At 43.4% G+C, this 18789-nt stretch overlaps 1 protein-coding gene across 2 annotated transcripts in view; it reads right to left on the bottom strand.

Annotated features, from left to right (window-relative positions):
* Positions 1–5352: 5352 nt before the first annotated feature.
* The window catches only part of SLC45A2 (solute carrier family 45 member 2), a 30133-nt gene continuing 16696 nt past the window's right edge, over positions 5353–18789 (bottom strand). The window contains exons 3-7 of one of the 2 annotated variants that reach the window (XM_001498110.5): positions 16911–17233; positions 12898–13041; positions 12037–12160; positions 7980–8194; positions 5353–5627 (exon numbers count right to left, since the gene is read on the bottom strand). In XM_001498110.5, coding sequence (XP_001498160.2) covers positions 5403–5627; positions 7980–8194; positions 12037–12160; positions 12898–13041; positions 16911–17233 — 1031 coding nt within the window. In that variant the 3' untranslated portion in view covers positions 5353–5402. The remainder of the gene's footprint in view (positions 5628–7979; positions 8195–12036; positions 12161–12897; positions 13042–16910; positions 17234–18789) is intronic. The other variant, XM_014734912.3, reaches the window with a different exon arrangement.

Raw genomic sequence — 18789 nt, 5'->3', positions numbered from 1 at the left:
GTCTAATCTCTCAAGAGGAGGTGTGGAGTGGGAAAGGGGATGCAAGACTCAAGTAAAATCTGTCCTAAAGGGAACAGAGTATTCACCGAGAGCCTGTTCTGAGGGGAATCCCCATAGGACACTACCTTAGCCAAGTTCCACTCATCCTACAGAGTGCTCTGCACATTGAGCATGCATGATGAATTCTTCCTTAACCCCCAGACAGTCTATGAGACCATCTCTGGAGAGTGATACATTTCTCATGACAGCTCTGTTCTGGTCACAGCAGTTTAGTCCTTTTTTGAGGCTGCTCAGAGAACTGGAACCAAACATCAGACTACCCATCGATCTGCCAGCTTTGACAGAGGTGCTCCTGTTCTCTTTGGCAACCTAGTTTGGAGTACAAAAAAGGCCATGTGGGCACCTACTGGTGTGAATTATTTTAATGCAATAAATAATCATTTTACAAATATGTCTGCTTAAATAGCCTCTTGAACTGTAAACTGTTTTGTAATTTTGTTGGAAATTTCCTGTTGGGTCTGAGATTTCTGGCTCAAAAGGTGAGATCTATGTCCCCGGCATTCCTTATCGCACTCTCTGTAACACAACACAGTGCAATTACAAATGCTCGTGCTTGGCCACAAAAACAAAAGCTGCCTGACCTGCTCAATCCTGAGCAGTCTTGAGAAGTTAGCTTTCTTAGAAAACAGAATAATGCTTTTGTTTTAAAGTAGGCAAATTAGTCTCTCTTTGCCCTTTGGGAAGAAAACTGATTGATATAGAACAGCAATTGTGTTCATAAAGATTGGAACGTAATCCCCCAGGTCCCCAAAATACAAAATAAATGAACAAGTAAACACCTAGAAAGAACAAGGAGTAGCATGGCAGTGTATTCCTGTATAACGCTGATATTAGACTCCTACTGAGAGATTCTCTTTATTCAAGCAATTTGCCATTTCAATTGTGACAATAAAATAATGTGGAGCCTGCCTGGTGGCATAGTGGTTAAGTTCTCGTGCTCTGCTTTGGCAGCCCAGGGTTCACAGGTTCGGATCTTGGGCGTGGACCTAGCATCGCTTGTCAAGCCATGCTGTGGCAGCATCCCACGTAAAATAGAGGAAGACTGGCACAGATGTTAGCTCAGGGCCAATCTTCCTCAAAAATAATAACAATAATAATAATGTGTGGGTAGCTCAGGATTCTTAGGAAAGTGTGTTGAAGTATGTGCTTCTGCTACGATGGGCACTAGAAAAACAGAAGGGTCCAGAGACAAGCCCTTCATGAAAGAACTCCACAAAAAGGGTCAACTTGTCCCCATCCAAACCTGAGGGCTTCTGAGATCATGACTTGAGGAAGCAAAGACCATGACTTCTGTCTACCACAAGAACAAAAGAATCAACAAGGAAGTGATCAAATCAGTTGAAATCAACAATTTATTTTTTGAATGCCTATTGTGTGCCAAGCCGCATACCGGGTGTTAGGATCACATACATGAACCAGACACATTCCTGACTTCTACACTCAAAGGAGATACAGCCATGTGCACGAGGCAAGTAAGTCATGGAACAATGAGTTCAATGTCATGGTAAGGACTAAAAGAAGATGCTGTGGGAATACAGGTGATGGAAAGCTTGTTTCTGCTGGGGGATCAGAGACCTCCTGGTCAAAGTGGTATCTGAGATGGACCTAGAAATATGGGTACAATTTAGACAGGCAGAAATGTCAATTTAGACAGGGAGTGGGGATGTAGAGAGGAGATTGGAAGCTGAGGAAATGCAGTGATCAAAAAGGCTTTGAGGTTAGAATGTCAGGTGCATGGGGTGGAGGGAGGGAGGAAGCAAAGCTGAGTGGCTTCCCTTTCTCCTGCAGGATTTCTATTAAGTTTTAGGTGTCCCTGCAGTTGTTTTATTTGGGAATGGGACATTTTGTCCCAGAGAGAACATGTCATTGGTATACAGAGAACAAGCACTTGGGTTCCCAAAGGTAGTTAAAGCCTTTTTAAGTTGGATTCTCTCCGCTCATTCAAACCTCGGTGGAGTTAAGTTAAATGAGTAAAGTATTTGAATATTTGAGCGTGTGTGGTGGGGGGAAATATGCATGCTCTAGCTCCTTTCCTTATCCCACTAGCTGATCCAGGGCTCCATCTGAAAAGAGTTTCACTTATAATAAAGACCGTGCTGTGGCTGGCCACAGATGACTACTTTTGCCTTCTCGAGGGTCCAGATTAGAAGGCCTTCAGCTTCAGGTGACACTTCCAGATCACCTACTCCTTCATTTCTAAATCTTTAATCACCAGAACAATCCTTGGAGAAGTGATCATGAAATAAACACTGAACTCTGCAAATGATTCCATTTCTAAGCTTTGCAGAGACCAAAGATGGGTGGGCAAAGCAAGAGAGGTGGCTCGGTGCTGTTTCTTTCCTAATGCTGGTGCTGTGTCCCCTTGGGTCCTCTGAGCACTTGCTCACCATCATCCACATTGTGGCACTGGGAGTTTGCCTTGATCGTTCCTCTAGGTCAGTCATGACCTTGCTTCTCTGGAACTGATGATGTGAAGGAGAGAGGGAGAAAGGAAGCCAGGGGAAGATGCAGTTGTTTCGCATCTGACCTCCCCAAAAGAATGAGATGACTTCATTTGGGAATAAATATACCAATATAATTCAGGGGGACCTGAGTGGGGGCAAAAAATGAGACGCACCATGAGGAGAGGCTTAGAGCAAGGCTCAGAGTGAAACAACAGCACACTCAGGCCTGAGAAGACAGCCCAGCCAGGTCTGGAAAGAATCGGGGATCTGGAAAACATGGGATAAGCTGTGGGAGCCTGGAGTGCCTGGTGCCGGATAAGGAAGCTGTGTGTTCTGCAGGTGGCAGTTGAGCAGTGGGCAGGAGGGAGTGACCACTTCAGTGTAAGTCCCCTGTCCTCCCCCTCCCTCTCCACATACACACACAAAGTAGAAGTGGCCAGATCCACCGGGTGCTCCAGACATACCCCAACACGCTGGCACTGCCCGGTCACAGGTGTGATAACCCAGTAGCAGCACAGAGTGGGCTCTTAAAACGAAAAGGAGGCAATCAAGAGAATTGCAGCAGCAACCTGTGAGCTGATGCATGGCAAGGGGAGAGAGAGTGTGAGACAACAGAGATCCAGTTTGAGACCATCGGAGAATTGGGAAAGAGAGGGAGGCTGCAACACAGTGACACTGGATCTGCTCTCTGGCTACGCTCTCAGGCTGGTACTCTTCAGTACTGCCCCTAGACTTGGCTTGCCAGGGCCCCTGCCCTGGGTTTGTTTATTAGAGGGCTTTGCTCAGCCTTCTCCTCCCAGCTGCACCACTCCCCACACGGCAAGGAATCCACAGAGTCGCCTGGAGCCTGTGCCCAGCCCCCCTTACCTTCTAGATTATGCTCCAGTACGTGAGACCTCAGAATTCCCATCTAAATGGCCCTGAGTCCGTTTACAAGGCCTTCATGGATCCTTTCTTGGGTCCATCCTCCAGAGGGCGTACCACACCACTGAGTCTGCACTGGTGGGTGTGAGGGGTGGCTGAGGTGTGGTAGTGGGTAAGGGGTTGGGGAGGCTATGGATGTGCCAGTGGAAAGTGCACACCAGGGCGCTCTCAGTGCTGGACAGAACTAAGAGTGGGAGGAGGAGGGAAGTGGGATGGGCTGCAGACCTTCTTGGCCGGGGCCCTGCAAAAGTTAGCAGTGGGCCTGTACCCCTTACAGACCCAGCAGTTGTGTGAAAGAGGACCCAAAGCCTTCCAAAGAACAACCAGAGCATGTTTCCTCTTCTCAGCACCGCTACCCTAAAGGAGCCAACACTGCAGGGGCCTGGCCATGCTACTGAACCCATCCATTCTACTATGCATGAAGTCAACCAAAGCGGCAGCCCAAATCTTAATGTCCCTGTTCTCAAAGGCAGCTCATTTCCTTTCTCCAAAACCCCTTCCAGGATCAAAGGTTTTGGTAAGTTAGAAATTCATCTGAGGCGATGACTACACTACCAGACTCTAAGATGAGGTGGGAGAAGGAACCACATACATTTTTAACTTGTAAAAACATGTGGGCAAATCTCCATTCTGCACTGCTCAGGCACATCTGGAGTTGTGTAGACAAACACCCCAGAAGGACCGGGGCAGATCTAGGCATGGGGGAACAGGATGATGAGCCTTTAACAATAGTGACAATAGTCGTCATTCATGGAGCGCAGACCAATTGCCAGCCTCCATGCTATGTGCTGTTCTCCTGAGAAACAGCAGAGTCGGAAAGCCTGGGTTCAAGTCCCAGCTCTGCCACTTACGAGGTGAGTAGCTTCAAGTGAGCTACATGATACCTCACTGCCTGAGCTTCCTCGTCTACCAAATGGAGATCAGTAATAGCATCCACCCCCAAGACTGCTGTGTTAATACATGGAAAACATTTAGAACAGTGGTAAGCACTCAGTAACTTAGGTATCATTACCTATAAGACATAGGTATTATTAATCATCACAGTTCTCCGAGGTAGGAATTGTTACCTGAAATATATAGACAAGCAAATGTGGCTTGAGAAGGCTCAGTAGTTTGCTGATGAGCAGCAAAGCTAGGATTCAAAACAAGCCCGGCTCCAAAGCTCGTGGTCTTTCTCTTAAACCATGCTGCCTCTCAAGGCTGCTGAAAACTATCACGGAAGATGCGCTTGGAGGATATGGCTGGAGGAGAGAAGAGAGACACTTCGAGTGGAGAAGAGACGATCATAGGACAAACAGGAGGCTGTTTTCCAAAGACTTTCAATATGGACCCCAGAGGGGTTCATATGGAACAGACGTGCAGGCTAGAGAGAAATATTTTTACTGTGTCAATGAAATGAGCTGTGTTAAAGTGGTAAATCCTCCAGCACGAGACGTTCAAGCAGACTTGTCAGGGATATCATAAATTAACATGAATGAATTACGAGCAAGTTAAATATGAGTAAATTAATATCATAAAATAAATCACCAGCACTATTTTGAGTATTGGTGAATTTGATGAAAAATGTGACCCTCCCAACTATATATGGATCCCTGGTTAAGAAAAAAAAAAAAACACATCATAGAATCAATCCAAGCATCACATGTAGAACGGTCTGCAAAACGTCAAGGCCTGAAATGCCCGGTGGAAAAGAGACCCCGCTCCTCCACGCCCCGGCACTGAGAAAAGCACATGTAGGCACTCTAACCCACACTTACCCATTGCCACCAGTGAACAGAGGCATAGCCCAGTCTTTCCTAAGACAAACGATCTCTGAAATATGGTGACTGTTGTGCAGAGGGCTGGCTGAAAGAGAGGCAGACAGATTACCGCCCCTAAAATCATAACATGGGCATCCAAAGGGCAAAGCTAAAGAAAAGATTGATTTTCTTCCATATGCTCCACTGAGATTGGAGACAATGTCTCTTTATTGACCTACGCCACATATCTAACAAAGAGAACCACAAAGCAACAGCCGATCAGCGCCACCACGGAGGCCGTGATCACCACGACGACAACACTCCCTGCTATGTTCACCAGGAAGCCCAGGCCACCTCCGACCAGGATCTGAGCCAGCTGCACCATGCAGGTGAGGGCAGCACAGTCCAGGCCCTGTCCTCGCCCACTGCTGTCCACGTCCCCTCCCTGGGCCTGCCGCCTCTGCAAGGGAAACACAGGAACAGCATTTGATCTAGACGAACTATCCTCGGGGGCAGAAGTCAGCAACGTTTCTCTGTCAAGAGCCAGATAATAAGTATTTTCAACTTTGGAGGTCACATGGTCTTGGTTGCAATACACGACTCCCATTGTAGTGCAGAAGCAGCTATAATACACAAGCCATCTGGTGTTCCAATATAACTTTATGGACATTGGTATTTGAATTTCATGTCATTTTCACTCGTCACAAAATATTATGCTTCTATTGATTTAAAAAAAATCATTTAAAAATGTCAAAAGAATTCTTAGTTCACAGACTGTACAAAAGCAGGTGGCAAGCCACATTTGGCGAGTGGGCCATGGTTTGCCAGCCCCTGATTTAAGGCCACCAGGAGGCTCCACTCTCCTGCCTGAGGCTGCCTTCCCTACTTGCTTCAAAGTCTTCAACTCCACTGTTAACACCTATGAGGGTTAAATGGTTAATACATGCAAAATTATCTCTTCCTAAGAAGTCAGTAAATTCAACGTAGTAGAAACTCAATCAATAGCCCATTTCTTTCCTTCCCTTAGTGTTAAAAATTCAAACATTTTTAGAAGGATGTTGAATCACTGATATACATAGGAGAAGCAACATAAAAAAGCAATTCACCCTTTCAAAACATGTTTGATATTTGGTTAATATATTAATATTGATTATAGTTGATATTTTGTCTGAATTTGTTCATAGCGTTGCCAGTTATTGGATGTCTTTTACGTGCTAGGCCTTGTGCAAGGTTCTTTCACATATGTTACTTCATTTCATCATCACCACCTCCCCAGATGCCCACATTATTATCATGATAACAATAATACTAACTACCATGTTTTGAGTCTCTGCCAGGTGTGAGGTAGGCAACGTGATAAGATCATTACCTGTGCTTTTTGTTTAATTTAATTTTCTGATAACTCTATAAGGTGCATATATTGTTCTCATTTGATTGATTAGGAAACTGAGGCTCAGAGTTTGAATGATCATTCCTATGCTATTAAGTAAAACAAAATCATTGTGCAGAAAAATGCCTATGATCCTTTGAACAAGAAACGGGAAACAAGAAAACAGATTCTTATTCGCTTGATTTTCATGAAAAAATGCTGGAAAGATAAAAAACCCAAAAGAGTAGAGGGAAGGGTGGATGAGAGCCACTTCTCAGAGTATAGCTGCATATCGTTGTGATTGTTGAACCATGAGAATATATTACTCCATCTAAAAATGAACTCATTTTAAGTGATATTTAATAAATAAATGAATAACATCCCCAGTGTCCCACAGCTGCCAAGTGGGGGAGGCAGGATTTGAATCCAGGTTTCAAAGCTTACGTGCTTTTGCCCTAGTCCCATCCAACTCTCTCTTTGGGGGGACCGTTCTTTTTGATAGCTGTCTTTTTAACAGCAAACCCCTGTCACGCGTTGAAACATTAGTGACAACGTTTGCCAGGGGATAAGGACTGCCACAACTCTTGTTTGAACGGTTTGAACTCGTGGTGCAATTCCACCCTGCTGCGTTTGCTGGATTAAATGATGGAAAAGAAAGCCGGCATTGCAGTCATGTGCACGTGTTCAGTGTTTTGGCAGTTTCATGCTGTGGTGGATTAAACTCGAAGGTATCTCTTTAGCTTTTACATCACTGCTCCAGGTAAAGAAATGTAAGCCTATTTTCATGGGGAAAAAGTGGCATATATTGATAAGAAAAGGAGGTAATTTTAGAGCAGAAATACCCAACCTAGTGTTCTTTTAGGGCTTTATTGCCTGGCCCTCTAGCCAGAGCTCCAAGGTGGAGATGGGCCTCCCTTGAGGCAGCTGGTGGGGGTGACCCCCTGCAACCCCAACCTTCTTCCCTGCACATGGGGTCTGACTTACTGAAATCGGGACTCCAAGGAAAACATTGCCTAAGAATTTCTTACCCTCAACCAATAACTCCCAGAAATCCCACTATGCACCTCTGCAGTGCTGGGGGTCGGGGGGACCCGGAAATGCTGCAGGTGTGCTGGACATTGGGGCAGTTGTCAGAATCCCTGGGTTCCCCTTTCTTTGACCCTATATGAGTGTAGGCTGGTTCTCAGCATTCCTGAGCCCTCTTTTCCTAATCAGACAAATGTGGTTAACGGTACTGCCCTGATGCTCCCAGGTGCACAGGGCTTCAGAGTAAGGAGGAGAGGGGTGGGCTGGGAAAGCTGATCGTGCCTTGGCCGGACCATCATTACATGTGGCTGGGCACTTCAGGGCTGCTGTTTCAAGCTCTGCTCTACACTTTCGTACCAACTCCCCCAGCTTCAGAGGAGTCCAGATGTTACCCAGCACAGAGGGTCAATGACGCACCTGCTTCTCCTGCTCCTCGCGGTGGTACTCGGCAATGAGGTTAAAGGGCACGGTGTACAGGGTGCTGGACATCACGCCGAACGAGGTGCACAGGACCAGGGTGGAGTAGATGTTGGGGAAGAGCCCGATGAATCCTGTCCCCAGGCCAAACAGCAAATACCCCATGAAGTAAAGACCCTTTAATCCAACATAGGATACCAAAACTTTCTGAAAGTCTGTGGGGAGAAGAGAGGGAGAAATTACAGCTGACTGTGTCTCACCACATTTAATAATTTCAGATAATCCCTTCTTTTGAGGATTCACTTTTTTTAGAAGCCTTCCTTTGATACTGAGTCAGGAACAAAAGAACTTCCCTATCTGTGCTTGAAAACAGCTGGCTTTTGGAATCCGTTTTAAACCCTTTGCATAAAGGAGAGCTGGAAATCGCCTTGCTAGGTTGATTTTCTTTTCCACAGGGAAGGAGGACCAGGCACTGTGTAGCAGGCAGCTGGATAGCAACAGCATGCAACAGGGGTGGTGGGAAAGCCAGCCTTGGCTGTGGGGCCCTGGGGCTGCAAGACATGGACGAAAAGTGGGGGTCATTCTGATTCACTGGGATCTAGGCTAATGGGACCAAACAACAACCCAGGCTTATCTTGGCCCCATGGCCCACAGCCAGGTTGGAGGAAATGAAAACAACCAGATTTTACAGAATGAGCCAAATCCTCTTCTTTGCCCCGCAGCTGAATGCTGTCTGCACACCTGAGAAGGAAGTCAAGGATGTGCATTATGTGCAGACACTTTTTCTGGCTTCCAACCCTTCCCAGGCTGGTAAGGGGCTCCCACTGCACCTGGCACCTCCCCATTGCTGGCTCCCTCACCCTCTACGTACAGCCTCCTCAACTTCTCAAAACCTCAGCTTCCTCATCTGAAAAATGGGACTAATAAAACCCTTCTTTGGGTTGGTAGTCAGGATCAAATGAGATTAAATGTCTGTGAAATCACTCAGCCCAATGCTGAGAACATAGGAGACATCCAGGTAGTGGTGGCTGTCATTACTTCAACCAATACAGGCTGGGCTGAAGATGGTTCCCTTTGAACTTGGGTCCCCTCCCATCAGGTAAATTTGGCTTGCTCACAAAAGTACGGTGGTAGAGCTCACTTTAAAATTTTGAAAATTCTGCCTTAAAATGTTTTACACCATGGCAGGAAAAATTGCTTTCAAAAAAATCTTCCTTTTTTAATCAGTTGTTTTTAACCCATACATTCCTTATCTTTCCCCTGCTCCATTCTACTGAAACACACGAACCCAGGGGATAAACAATAGATACGTGAAATGTGCCTATTCAGGAATGAAATTTCCCATATCTATCCAAATAGTTATTGGACTTACACCACATAGACAAGAAACCTAACCTGTATTACATTTGAATCAATTATGAGACTAAACACTGTCTCAGGTCATCTGATGGAAGACTGTTCTGAAAATGATAAGTGAGCAACATTGCTTCCTCTATTAAATTCACCTTGGAAGGCTGTTGTCAAGGTTGAGAATGAAGGCAGTATAAAGCCAGGTCAGTTTCTGTTTGCTTAGTGATTTTGTTTATGCAGTAAATGCAATCTAACATGTCTCAATACCTAAAAGATATCATCAATATTCATTAGGGAAATGCTCTCATGCAAGTGTGTACGCCAGCCAAGGAGAAAACAAAGAACGATAAAGAGCTATTTGGAAACATAGATAACTTCGGTACAAAGACTGAAAGTCTGGCAAAGAATGCTTTATCCATGAAGAGAAATCAGTAAATTTAAGGGCCAAGCTGACTTACCCTCTGCTGAGTCTGATACCCAGTAGTGGTCTTATCCTTACACTGTGCCTCTCGTTAGGACTGGAGGGAAATTTAAGTACGAGTTATGAATAGTAGCGTATGATATGAACAATTGGCTATATTTCAGTACTCAGTGTTGCTATTCTCATTGATCTAAGTGTGCCTGCCATGCAAAAGGAACTTGAAAACAAGTCCTTTATCACCATACCCCACCTGCCACCCCAGCAGCCAGATTGCCCTGTCAAGCTCCATCTGGATAGAAATTTGAGATCTGCACCTGATGTTATGTGATGAGTACAAAAGAGAAGGTTATATAGTGTGCTCTGGAATTTAAGGAAATGATTGATTCTGCCCAGGGTGGGTTGGGGTGCAGGGGGAAAGAACTGAAAGATTTCACAGAGGAGGTAATATTTGAGCTGGGTCTAAAAGCATGACTAGGAGTTGTCTAGTGGGGAAGTAGAAAGAGCAACTCAGATAGAAGAAGACAACAAAAGCAGCAGCAAATATACAGAGATGAGAAAGTCCGTGTAGTGGGTCATCAGGGATAGTTAATCTGTGTGGAAGTGAGAGAGGTCAAAGTTTGAACCAGACCAAATGGAAAATCCTAGAATTCCAAGCTCAGGACTTTGACTTTATCCTATGGGCATGAGAGCCCCTGAAGATCCTTAAGCAGGGTTGGCTGGTATTTTATAAATAAAATTCTAGTTCTAATTCACAATGATAGGGATCCCAAAGATTTGTATGTGAGTATAACTTTGGAACACGATTCAAATTATAGTTTATTTTGTACATAGGGCTTTTAACTAGGAAGGGCCTAAAAATAACATGCTTTTTAATTTTCAAATGCCATGAAACTCATACAGGAACTCAAACTAGACTAATGGAATAGTACTTAGTAGGGATTCTTTGAGGGGGAAAAAAGCTAAAATTGACACAAAATTAAAATGCTGATTATTTGTGGAAAAATGTGTTCCTCTTACAAGAATAAAAGTCATAGTAAATAGTCCTCCCACCTCTTGAAAGCACAAAGGGACTAAGATGGATAATTTATTAGATCGTTTTAGTCTAATGCTCCCTAATTCTATTTTAAATACTTGAAGTTTTCCTCCTGGAATTTTCTTAGTTCATATACTCTAAGAGCAAAAGGGAGAATTTTGCTAAGGAAATGTAAGATTTAAGCCACCACTATTTGGTTGTCATAAATTTAAAAATAATGAATGTTATGGTTTTATGATTATTTGGCTCACTAATTCCTTGTATGTTTATATTAGGTCCCTTTTCCCAATTGTGCTATATTTTGAAGAGATTTTCTTGATCTTGAAGCAGATTTCCTGCCGTGCTATGGCTAGGTGGAAGGCTAAACACCAAACCAGGGGTCATTGTATATGTCACCCTCTTGCCCCATAAGAAGCACACGTCAATGATAGAATGATGCCTCTGAGAATGGTAACGGGGAATGTCCTACATCACCTCCCCCTGCCCCACCTGGGCCATCCCACTGCCGTCCCCTGGGCCTGTCCAAAGCCTAGAGCTCCAAGTCAGGGACCAGTTATTCTCCCCACAATCCTGGAGGAGCTCCCATTATCAGGAGCCCAATTTCCACTCCAAATAGGGAAACTGCATACATTTTATAGGCCAGACTTTTCACTTGATTCAATGTATACAGGGCTTGGAGATTTCCAACCACATTAGCAAGCACAAAATGAGTCTATGTGATGCCCTGGAGTTGAAGTAACATCAGTTTGGACTTATTTAAAACCAATCGAAGAAATCCCTTTGTTTACAGTGTCCTCACAGCTGAAATTTAGCTAAGTGGGGGTTAACAGGCTCCAGACCCCATGGAAAGCTGGTACCTAAGAAAGAAAGCCATTACTCTCAATCCTGGAACAGTGCTCCTGTAACATACCACCCTGCCCATCTGAGCGAAGATCATTTTACATGTTAATTTTGTCACCTAGCATATTAACCATCCCTGCTGTTTTGTGTCATCCACAAATCAGATAAGCATATCCATGAAACTCCGCCAATGATCCAACTCCAGCAGAACAGAGACTTGCTGCCGATCACCACTTCCAGCTGGAACTCCATCCTTCGTCCGTCCAACACTTCACCATCTTGTTACCTGACCTCCATATATTTATCAAGAATCTAGTATTTTAAAGAGCAAATAATAAATATAGAAATATAAAATGCAAGATTCTGCTAGACCAGAGCTCTTTAGAAGACACTCCTAGAAAGAGGAGACTTACAAGAATAAAGTGAGGAAAACACGGAGTTGATGCACAAACCCCAACATCCAACCTCGACCCCTCTTTGGTAGATGAGAAACTCTGTGGAGTTGTGTGCACTATAGGGATCCCCATGGTACACAATCTGAAAGAGAGATTTGGGGTTGTTGAGCTACAAATGCAGTGTGATCCTTATCATATACTCTGCTCATATATGCCCCTTCTCATATACTCTGCCCCTCACATATGCCCCTTCTCATATACCCTGCTCTCCACCCATGAGGAGCTTTTCCTAGGGCACAGACCTCATTCTCCCATGACCATGTCACCCCTTTCATTCTTTCACACCTCTACTCAAGGACCTAAGGAAGTCCTAAGGCTTACTACATCAAGCCTTAACAAATCCTATCCTCTCCCTGGATCATTAACACTCCTCCTTTCGCCTAACATCTGGCCCAACCCAATTTAGGCAACCCATCTTCTGGTACAGACAACAGGCTTCTGACTCATCTCCAAGCATGCCATTCTTGTTCCTGCTCGGAATGTTTCCTCCCTCTCCTCTCTCTTTCTAACTCCTACCCTTCAAGGCCCGGATCATGCTGCACCTCTTTTATTAAGCCTGTTATGACCACTATAGCTCACATCAATTTTTCCCTATTTGTTGTATTTAATCAAGTACTGGTCCCATAGTGTCCTCTCATTGTCTAGGGTGTAGTGACTTGCCTCTAGAAACTGTCTGTAAGCCAGCTCCTTGAAGGTACTCCTTTCTACATTTTTACCGTGCCCATCCTAGAGGTCAGCCCAGTAGAAACTTGACAGGTGCTGAATGAGGGATTGATGTGCAAGTCAATGATTGTGTGTGTGCAAAGACATGTTCATTACCTGGCCCATGAAATCTGTGAAGAAGAGCATGTTGGACAGGAAGGCGGTCCATCCAAGGAGGTGGCTGATGCAAAGGTAGCGGTAGTGGGGAGGCATACTCACCAGTGCCCTCAGCAGTGACTTCATGGTCATTGTCCTCCGAGTCTGGAATAAAACATGAGACAGGTGTGACCTTCAGAGCAGACATGCAAACTAGCTGTGGGAGACAGAGCACACAGCCATGTTACGTATCTGTCAGTCGATCATCACACAGGGTCACACTTTGTGGGCATGGCACCACGGTTTCCATGAAGATGTCTCATAGGAGGTGTTCTGTTAAGTGTGGATACTTAGCAGTTTCAGGCCCATAATGGGGCTTTGGGGACCTAAGGGTGAAGGGACTGGAAAGGGAGATTTCTTTGGGCCAAGATGTAAGAGACATTTAGCGTCCTATCTTTGAAAGACAGAACCACTGCATGAGGACAAAGCTCACAGATCTAAGCTAGCCCTCAGATGATTATAATTCTTAGATTTCTTGACTCAAAGTGTGGTAGGCTGAATTCTGAGATGGCTCCATGATCTCCATCCCCTGGTGTTACCTCATGATTATATTATGTTATACAGCAAAGGAATTTTGCAGATATAATTAAGGTTACAAATCAGTTGACTTTGAGTTAAATCAAAAGGGAGATTATCTGGGTAACCCTAATCAAATCACATGAGCCCTTTAAAAAGCAGAGAGTTTTCTCCTGCTGAGAATAGAAGGGGAAGTCAAAGAGTTTCAAAACACAAGGATTGCTGGCTTTGAAGGTGGAGTGGGCCATGTGGAAAGGAACTGAGAGTGGCCTCTAGGAGATGAGAGTGACTCCTGGCCAACAGCCAGCAAGAAAACAGAGACCTCAGTCCTACAATTGTAAGGAACTAGATTCTACCTGAATGAGCTCAGAAGCAGATTCTTCCCCGGTTGAGCCTCCAGATGAGAATGTACCTCCATTGACACTTTGATTTCAGCCTTGTGAGACCCTGAGCAGAGAACCCAGCTGAGCCCATCCAGACTTCTGACCTATAGAACTATGAGATAATGAATGGATGTGGTTTTAAGCTGCTAAATTTGTGGTGATGTGTTATGTAGCAATAGAAAACAAATACAGAGAGCCAATCAGCTCTCTGCTCTTGGCCAGGTACCTCCTTCTAGTTTATTTCCTTGGATCCTGCCACCAGCCAACACATGTAAATGAGCTCTATGTTGAGTCAGAATTGAGAACACTTAGAACACACGCACACACACACACACACACCCCCTCACACACACACACACACAAAATGAGCACATGTGCCCCAAATTTTTTAATTTAGGCTTAAATTATGTTAAAACTGGAGGCTACAACTTTTTGGTATCAGGAGCCTTGAGAGAATGAGAAGTTTTGAACTATTGAGACACTGTTTTGAAATACAAAGAATGAAACAACCTTTAACACCTTGTCGTATAAGAGAAGAAAGAAACCTTGGAAATATTAAGCAGTCGGCTGCCTTGAAGACACTGAGACTGTAAACATCAACATGGCTGGTTAACAGGTCTTTCTTGTCAGATTTTTATTTATTCTGAATCTTGACATAATGAAATTGAATCCTGGCTGGTTCATTTACAAGACAGTCTCCTGAGCTTTTCTTTTTTAACTATAACAGTATATTATTTTAAAATTCTTAACCTTACATAATTATGCTTTTTACTTCTTTATTGTGTAAAATTATATTTACTCATTGTAGGTTTGTGGTGTAAGTTGATTTTTTAATTCATCAGTTTTGTAGTATTCAACCTACTGACCACGACTGAACCAGTTTTCTTTTACTTAATCTCAGTATTAAAAAGTATAGACATTCCCTTGGAGTTGGGAAAAATAACTGTTTTCTGCATGTAAAATATGGTACCTGTCAAAATAAATGGCGACTGTAACAGAAACTCAATGTAGAATTATTACTTTTTACTCAACCACAGGAAGAAGCAGCGAAAGGTACAGATGGAGAAACAACAGCCTGATTTTCACGCCTGAGACTAAATGATTTATCTTCACTTTTCTTCCCTTCTTTCCAAAAATGCAAAATTTTAAAAAGTTAATCTGGCCAGCAAGAGCTCAGCCTCATTCCAAATATTAATTTATGCTGCCTTATACATAATTTTCACCCTGCTTTTATTGTTAACCTAATTTTTCCTTTCAACCAAAAATAAATATGAGCTTTCATATTGTGCCCAGTATTTCTGTAAAAGCTGAGAATGTAAATATCCAAAGCCCCTTTGGGTATTTTAACTCAGAATGAAAATTCAGCTGGCATCTTATTCCCTGACTCATCAATTCCCTTGGTAAAGGCCTCTTGTTGGTTCAGAGCCTCCGGGAGTTTTACTGCATGTATTGTGTGCCTTCATCAACTGGAGATTGGGTGGTGATGGATTCATAAGTGAAAAGGCACAGAGCCATTGGGAGGGAAGAGAACTTTGCAAAAGTACACTCAAAAGAAGCCTACTGAAAGGTTGAACTGAGCAATGGTGATGTGAGAAACTGCAGATGGATTTTGTGGGATCTGGTTTGAACCCTGAAATAATTCAGGTTTCTTGCCATTAAAAAAAAAAATTTCCAGTTCTCAAATTGTGCAACCACCTTCATTTTGGAAAGTAATGACTTTGACAAGCAATGACGGCCAGCGTCCCGGCCCTGATGTCGGGTAGACTCCCATTGCTCAGCGGGACGCTCCCCAGATGCACATTTGGAATAGAAGAGCTAGTTGCTTGGCTTTGAGCCTAAGATATGTTACTCTATTTTTTATTCTCAAGTTGTTTTATTTTGTTTTTAAATCAAATAAAATCATTCACAGCCTATAGTGTGTATGTATGTGGCACATACTAGAAAGTTAATTGTATTTGATGCATTTATTTTCTTATGAGTGTGGAGGGTTTTAGGCCTTCCATAAGACTTCTACACACTTGATTTCATATGCTCCTCACAACATGAGTTGCGAATGGAGTGAAACAGCCTCTGTTGGGTAACTCTTTGGCAGGAAGTCATAATCTATCAATGGGGCAAAGAGGCCGGGATAATCTCTCAGGGTAATGTCTACTTACCTGTAGTAGAACCCTGCCTTGTTTTGTTCCTTAAACCATGACATTATTTTTTCTTTATTTTCAAAGTAATACTTGCCCATCATAGAAATGTTGGATATACTGAAGGGTTTTGAAAAGAAAATTAAAACACTTGTTACCCCATCACCCAGAGAAAATAACTTCAACTAACATTGGGATATATATCCTTTCTTTTTTTCCCTGTATATGTGTAGCTTTGCCCAAAAAGGAGATCATTTTGTATGTGTCTGCGTGTTTTATCTGAATATTATGTCAAATAAATCTTCAAAAACACACACATCTTTTAATGATGGCATGGGTTGCCTTGCAGAACTGTACGACAAGGCAGATCCAGGCTAACTGGGATGGGCAGGGGGTTGGGTGCTCTCCTGAGGCAGCCTGGTGCAGGGAAAGGTGGTCTAGCCTGGCCTCCGGAGATGTAGATTCTCACATTTTCTCTATTTGCTGTGTGATCAAGATAAAATGAAGGCTTCATCCCAATAACCTCTTAGTTTATCCAAACCGAGGATGCTGTCATTTGGAGGAACAAATTTGTAATACTAATCTAAGAAGTGAAGATATTTCTTGTGGCCTGAGGATGGTTCCAGGCTTCTCTTATGGTCTAACATTTTCCAACTGGCTTCATCTTCCCTGGTTCAATGCCCTGAAAAGAGTAAGAGACAAGAGAACCAGAGGAAAAGACATACATGTTTCCTTTTGGGTGCAAAGTTTTAATTCCAAGGGATAATAGCTACTGGGGATTTGAGGATTCACTTAGACTTCACAAAACTCCACACATCAAATAAGCAAACAAAACAAAGACAAAGGATAATAAAAAAGACGACGACAAATAATAATAAGAAGAAAGGGTAAGAACAAGAATATTTTTCCCAAGTAAAGAAAAAAGAATTTGCATCCTTACCTGTTGGGTATTTGTTGTTTTCTCTCCCTGCAGCACCATCTCTGGGTTTATATAACCGTTTTTAACTTTCTCGATAGACCCATACTCATACATTCTGTCTGATGACAAGAGAGGGTCTTGGGAGTCTTGCTGGGGGGGTATATCCTTTGCAACATCTCTAAGTGGGGCTTCAGGAATACTGCACAGATGAATAACAACACACAAAGTAAGCATCAAGGCGGAGAAGAAGAACATGACCTGGAATTCTGTGCCCAGCATTCTTCCCAGTTTCAGATGCGCCCAGTCAATGGCGCCCAAAATGTAGCCCAGGGCACCTCCGAGACCTGAAAAGTAAGAAAGAGCTGCATTAGCATATTTAGAAGGACTCTCTCCCTTTCATCATGTGCAGGCCCATCCCGTCAGTGGGAAAGCTCCCTGAGGACAGCAGAGGCGCCTGGTTTTGACTGGAGAGGTAACACACAGCAAGAGGCTAAGAAACCTGCAGCCAGGAAGCATGGGTTCAAGACCCGGCTCTGGCATGTACGTGCTGTGACCTTGGACTTCGTCACTCATAATATGGGGATGATGACAAAAGAGTAACCTACAAGTAGGGTCATGACTGGAAAACGGAACAGTGCCAGATACACGGTAAATGCTTAGTAAATATTGCCACCATCAGAAGTCCTGTGGCCGTGCTAAACTGTACTCTTTACACACCTTTAGAACTAAAATTCCTGACCATAAAGAAAACCAATTTCTGAATGCAACAAAATACAATGATGCGTTTTGTCATTTATCTATTAATAAGTTTCCTAGGATGACAAAAGTTTGCAAAGATCAAACAGCCTTGGAACCTGTCTTCTTTCCTTTGTTAGAAGCTAAAGGTGCTTGTTTCTAGTTGATAGCCACAGGAAAAAAATAAGAGCAAAAATTTAAACATGAATTTTTAAAAACATTATTATTATCTCACAGGACTCTGATCTGAAGTCTTTCTGGTGTTTGTTTTACCTACTTTTGCTTAAAGACAGTATGACTTGAGGGACACTGAGGAAGGACTCCTCAAAATCGATCCCACCCTAATGGCCTAATGTTTGAAATCTTATTATTGGTGATTCATTCTTTGGGGTTCCTGAGTTAAAATGCAAGTGCTCTTGGTATGGACAAGGCATTTCACTACTCAGCACCAAAGGAGTAAGTGCTCCTCAGATGTTCCTCCTGGTGGCGGGCATCAGTGACTTCTGAGAGTACCAGGCTGAAGGGGCCAGACCATGGGGTGGGAGAAGGTCTGGAGAAGTAAGGAGATGGATGCCAAACACATATTCTACCTGAGTCAAGAGCTTGTGTAAGGCTGACACTCCTGTCACATACATTTACATGTTAGCCTCCATCACGCCTCATCAAACACAAATATTCACCCAGACACAACAGCTTGTTTCTGTTTTTGTTTTGCTTGTGTGAATGAAGTCTCCATTTTATTTCCCACATAAAGACAACATCCTCACAAACCAGAGAATCAAGGAAGAAAAGAGAACTCACGGAATTCTCTCTCTCTAACCCTAAATACCTAAACTTACATGAACCCTGACCCCAGGGTCACAAATCTGAATGCCAAGTACCATGAATCCTAATTTATGCAGAATGGGCGATTCTCGTCACTTCACCTCCTGGTTAGTTGCAATTTACCATAGAAGATATTTACAGATGAACAACTGTTTAACCATTGAACCCAAAAGTAAATAAAATTATCCTGCCATGAGTGCCAAAGCATTGGAAGGCAGAATTATGGGAAATGGTGGCCAATGGGGTGCAATGAAGTAAAACACACCTTCTGTGCCAACAAAAATATAAGGTCCAGTTACAGGTGATGGGTGTATAGATGAACAGGTAAATGGCAGATATG

Source organism: Equus caballus, chromosome 21 (assembly GCF_041296265.1).
Source record: "Equus caballus isolate H_3958 breed thoroughbred chromosome 21, TB-T2T, whole genome shotgun sequence".
In the NCBI taxonomy this organism is placed as follows: domain Eukaryota; kingdom Metazoa; phylum Chordata; class Mammalia; order Perissodactyla; family Equidae; genus Equus; species Equus caballus.
The sequence above is the reverse complement of the archived record's forward strand: the minus strand, read 5'-3'. Positions and strand labels throughout refer to the sequence as shown.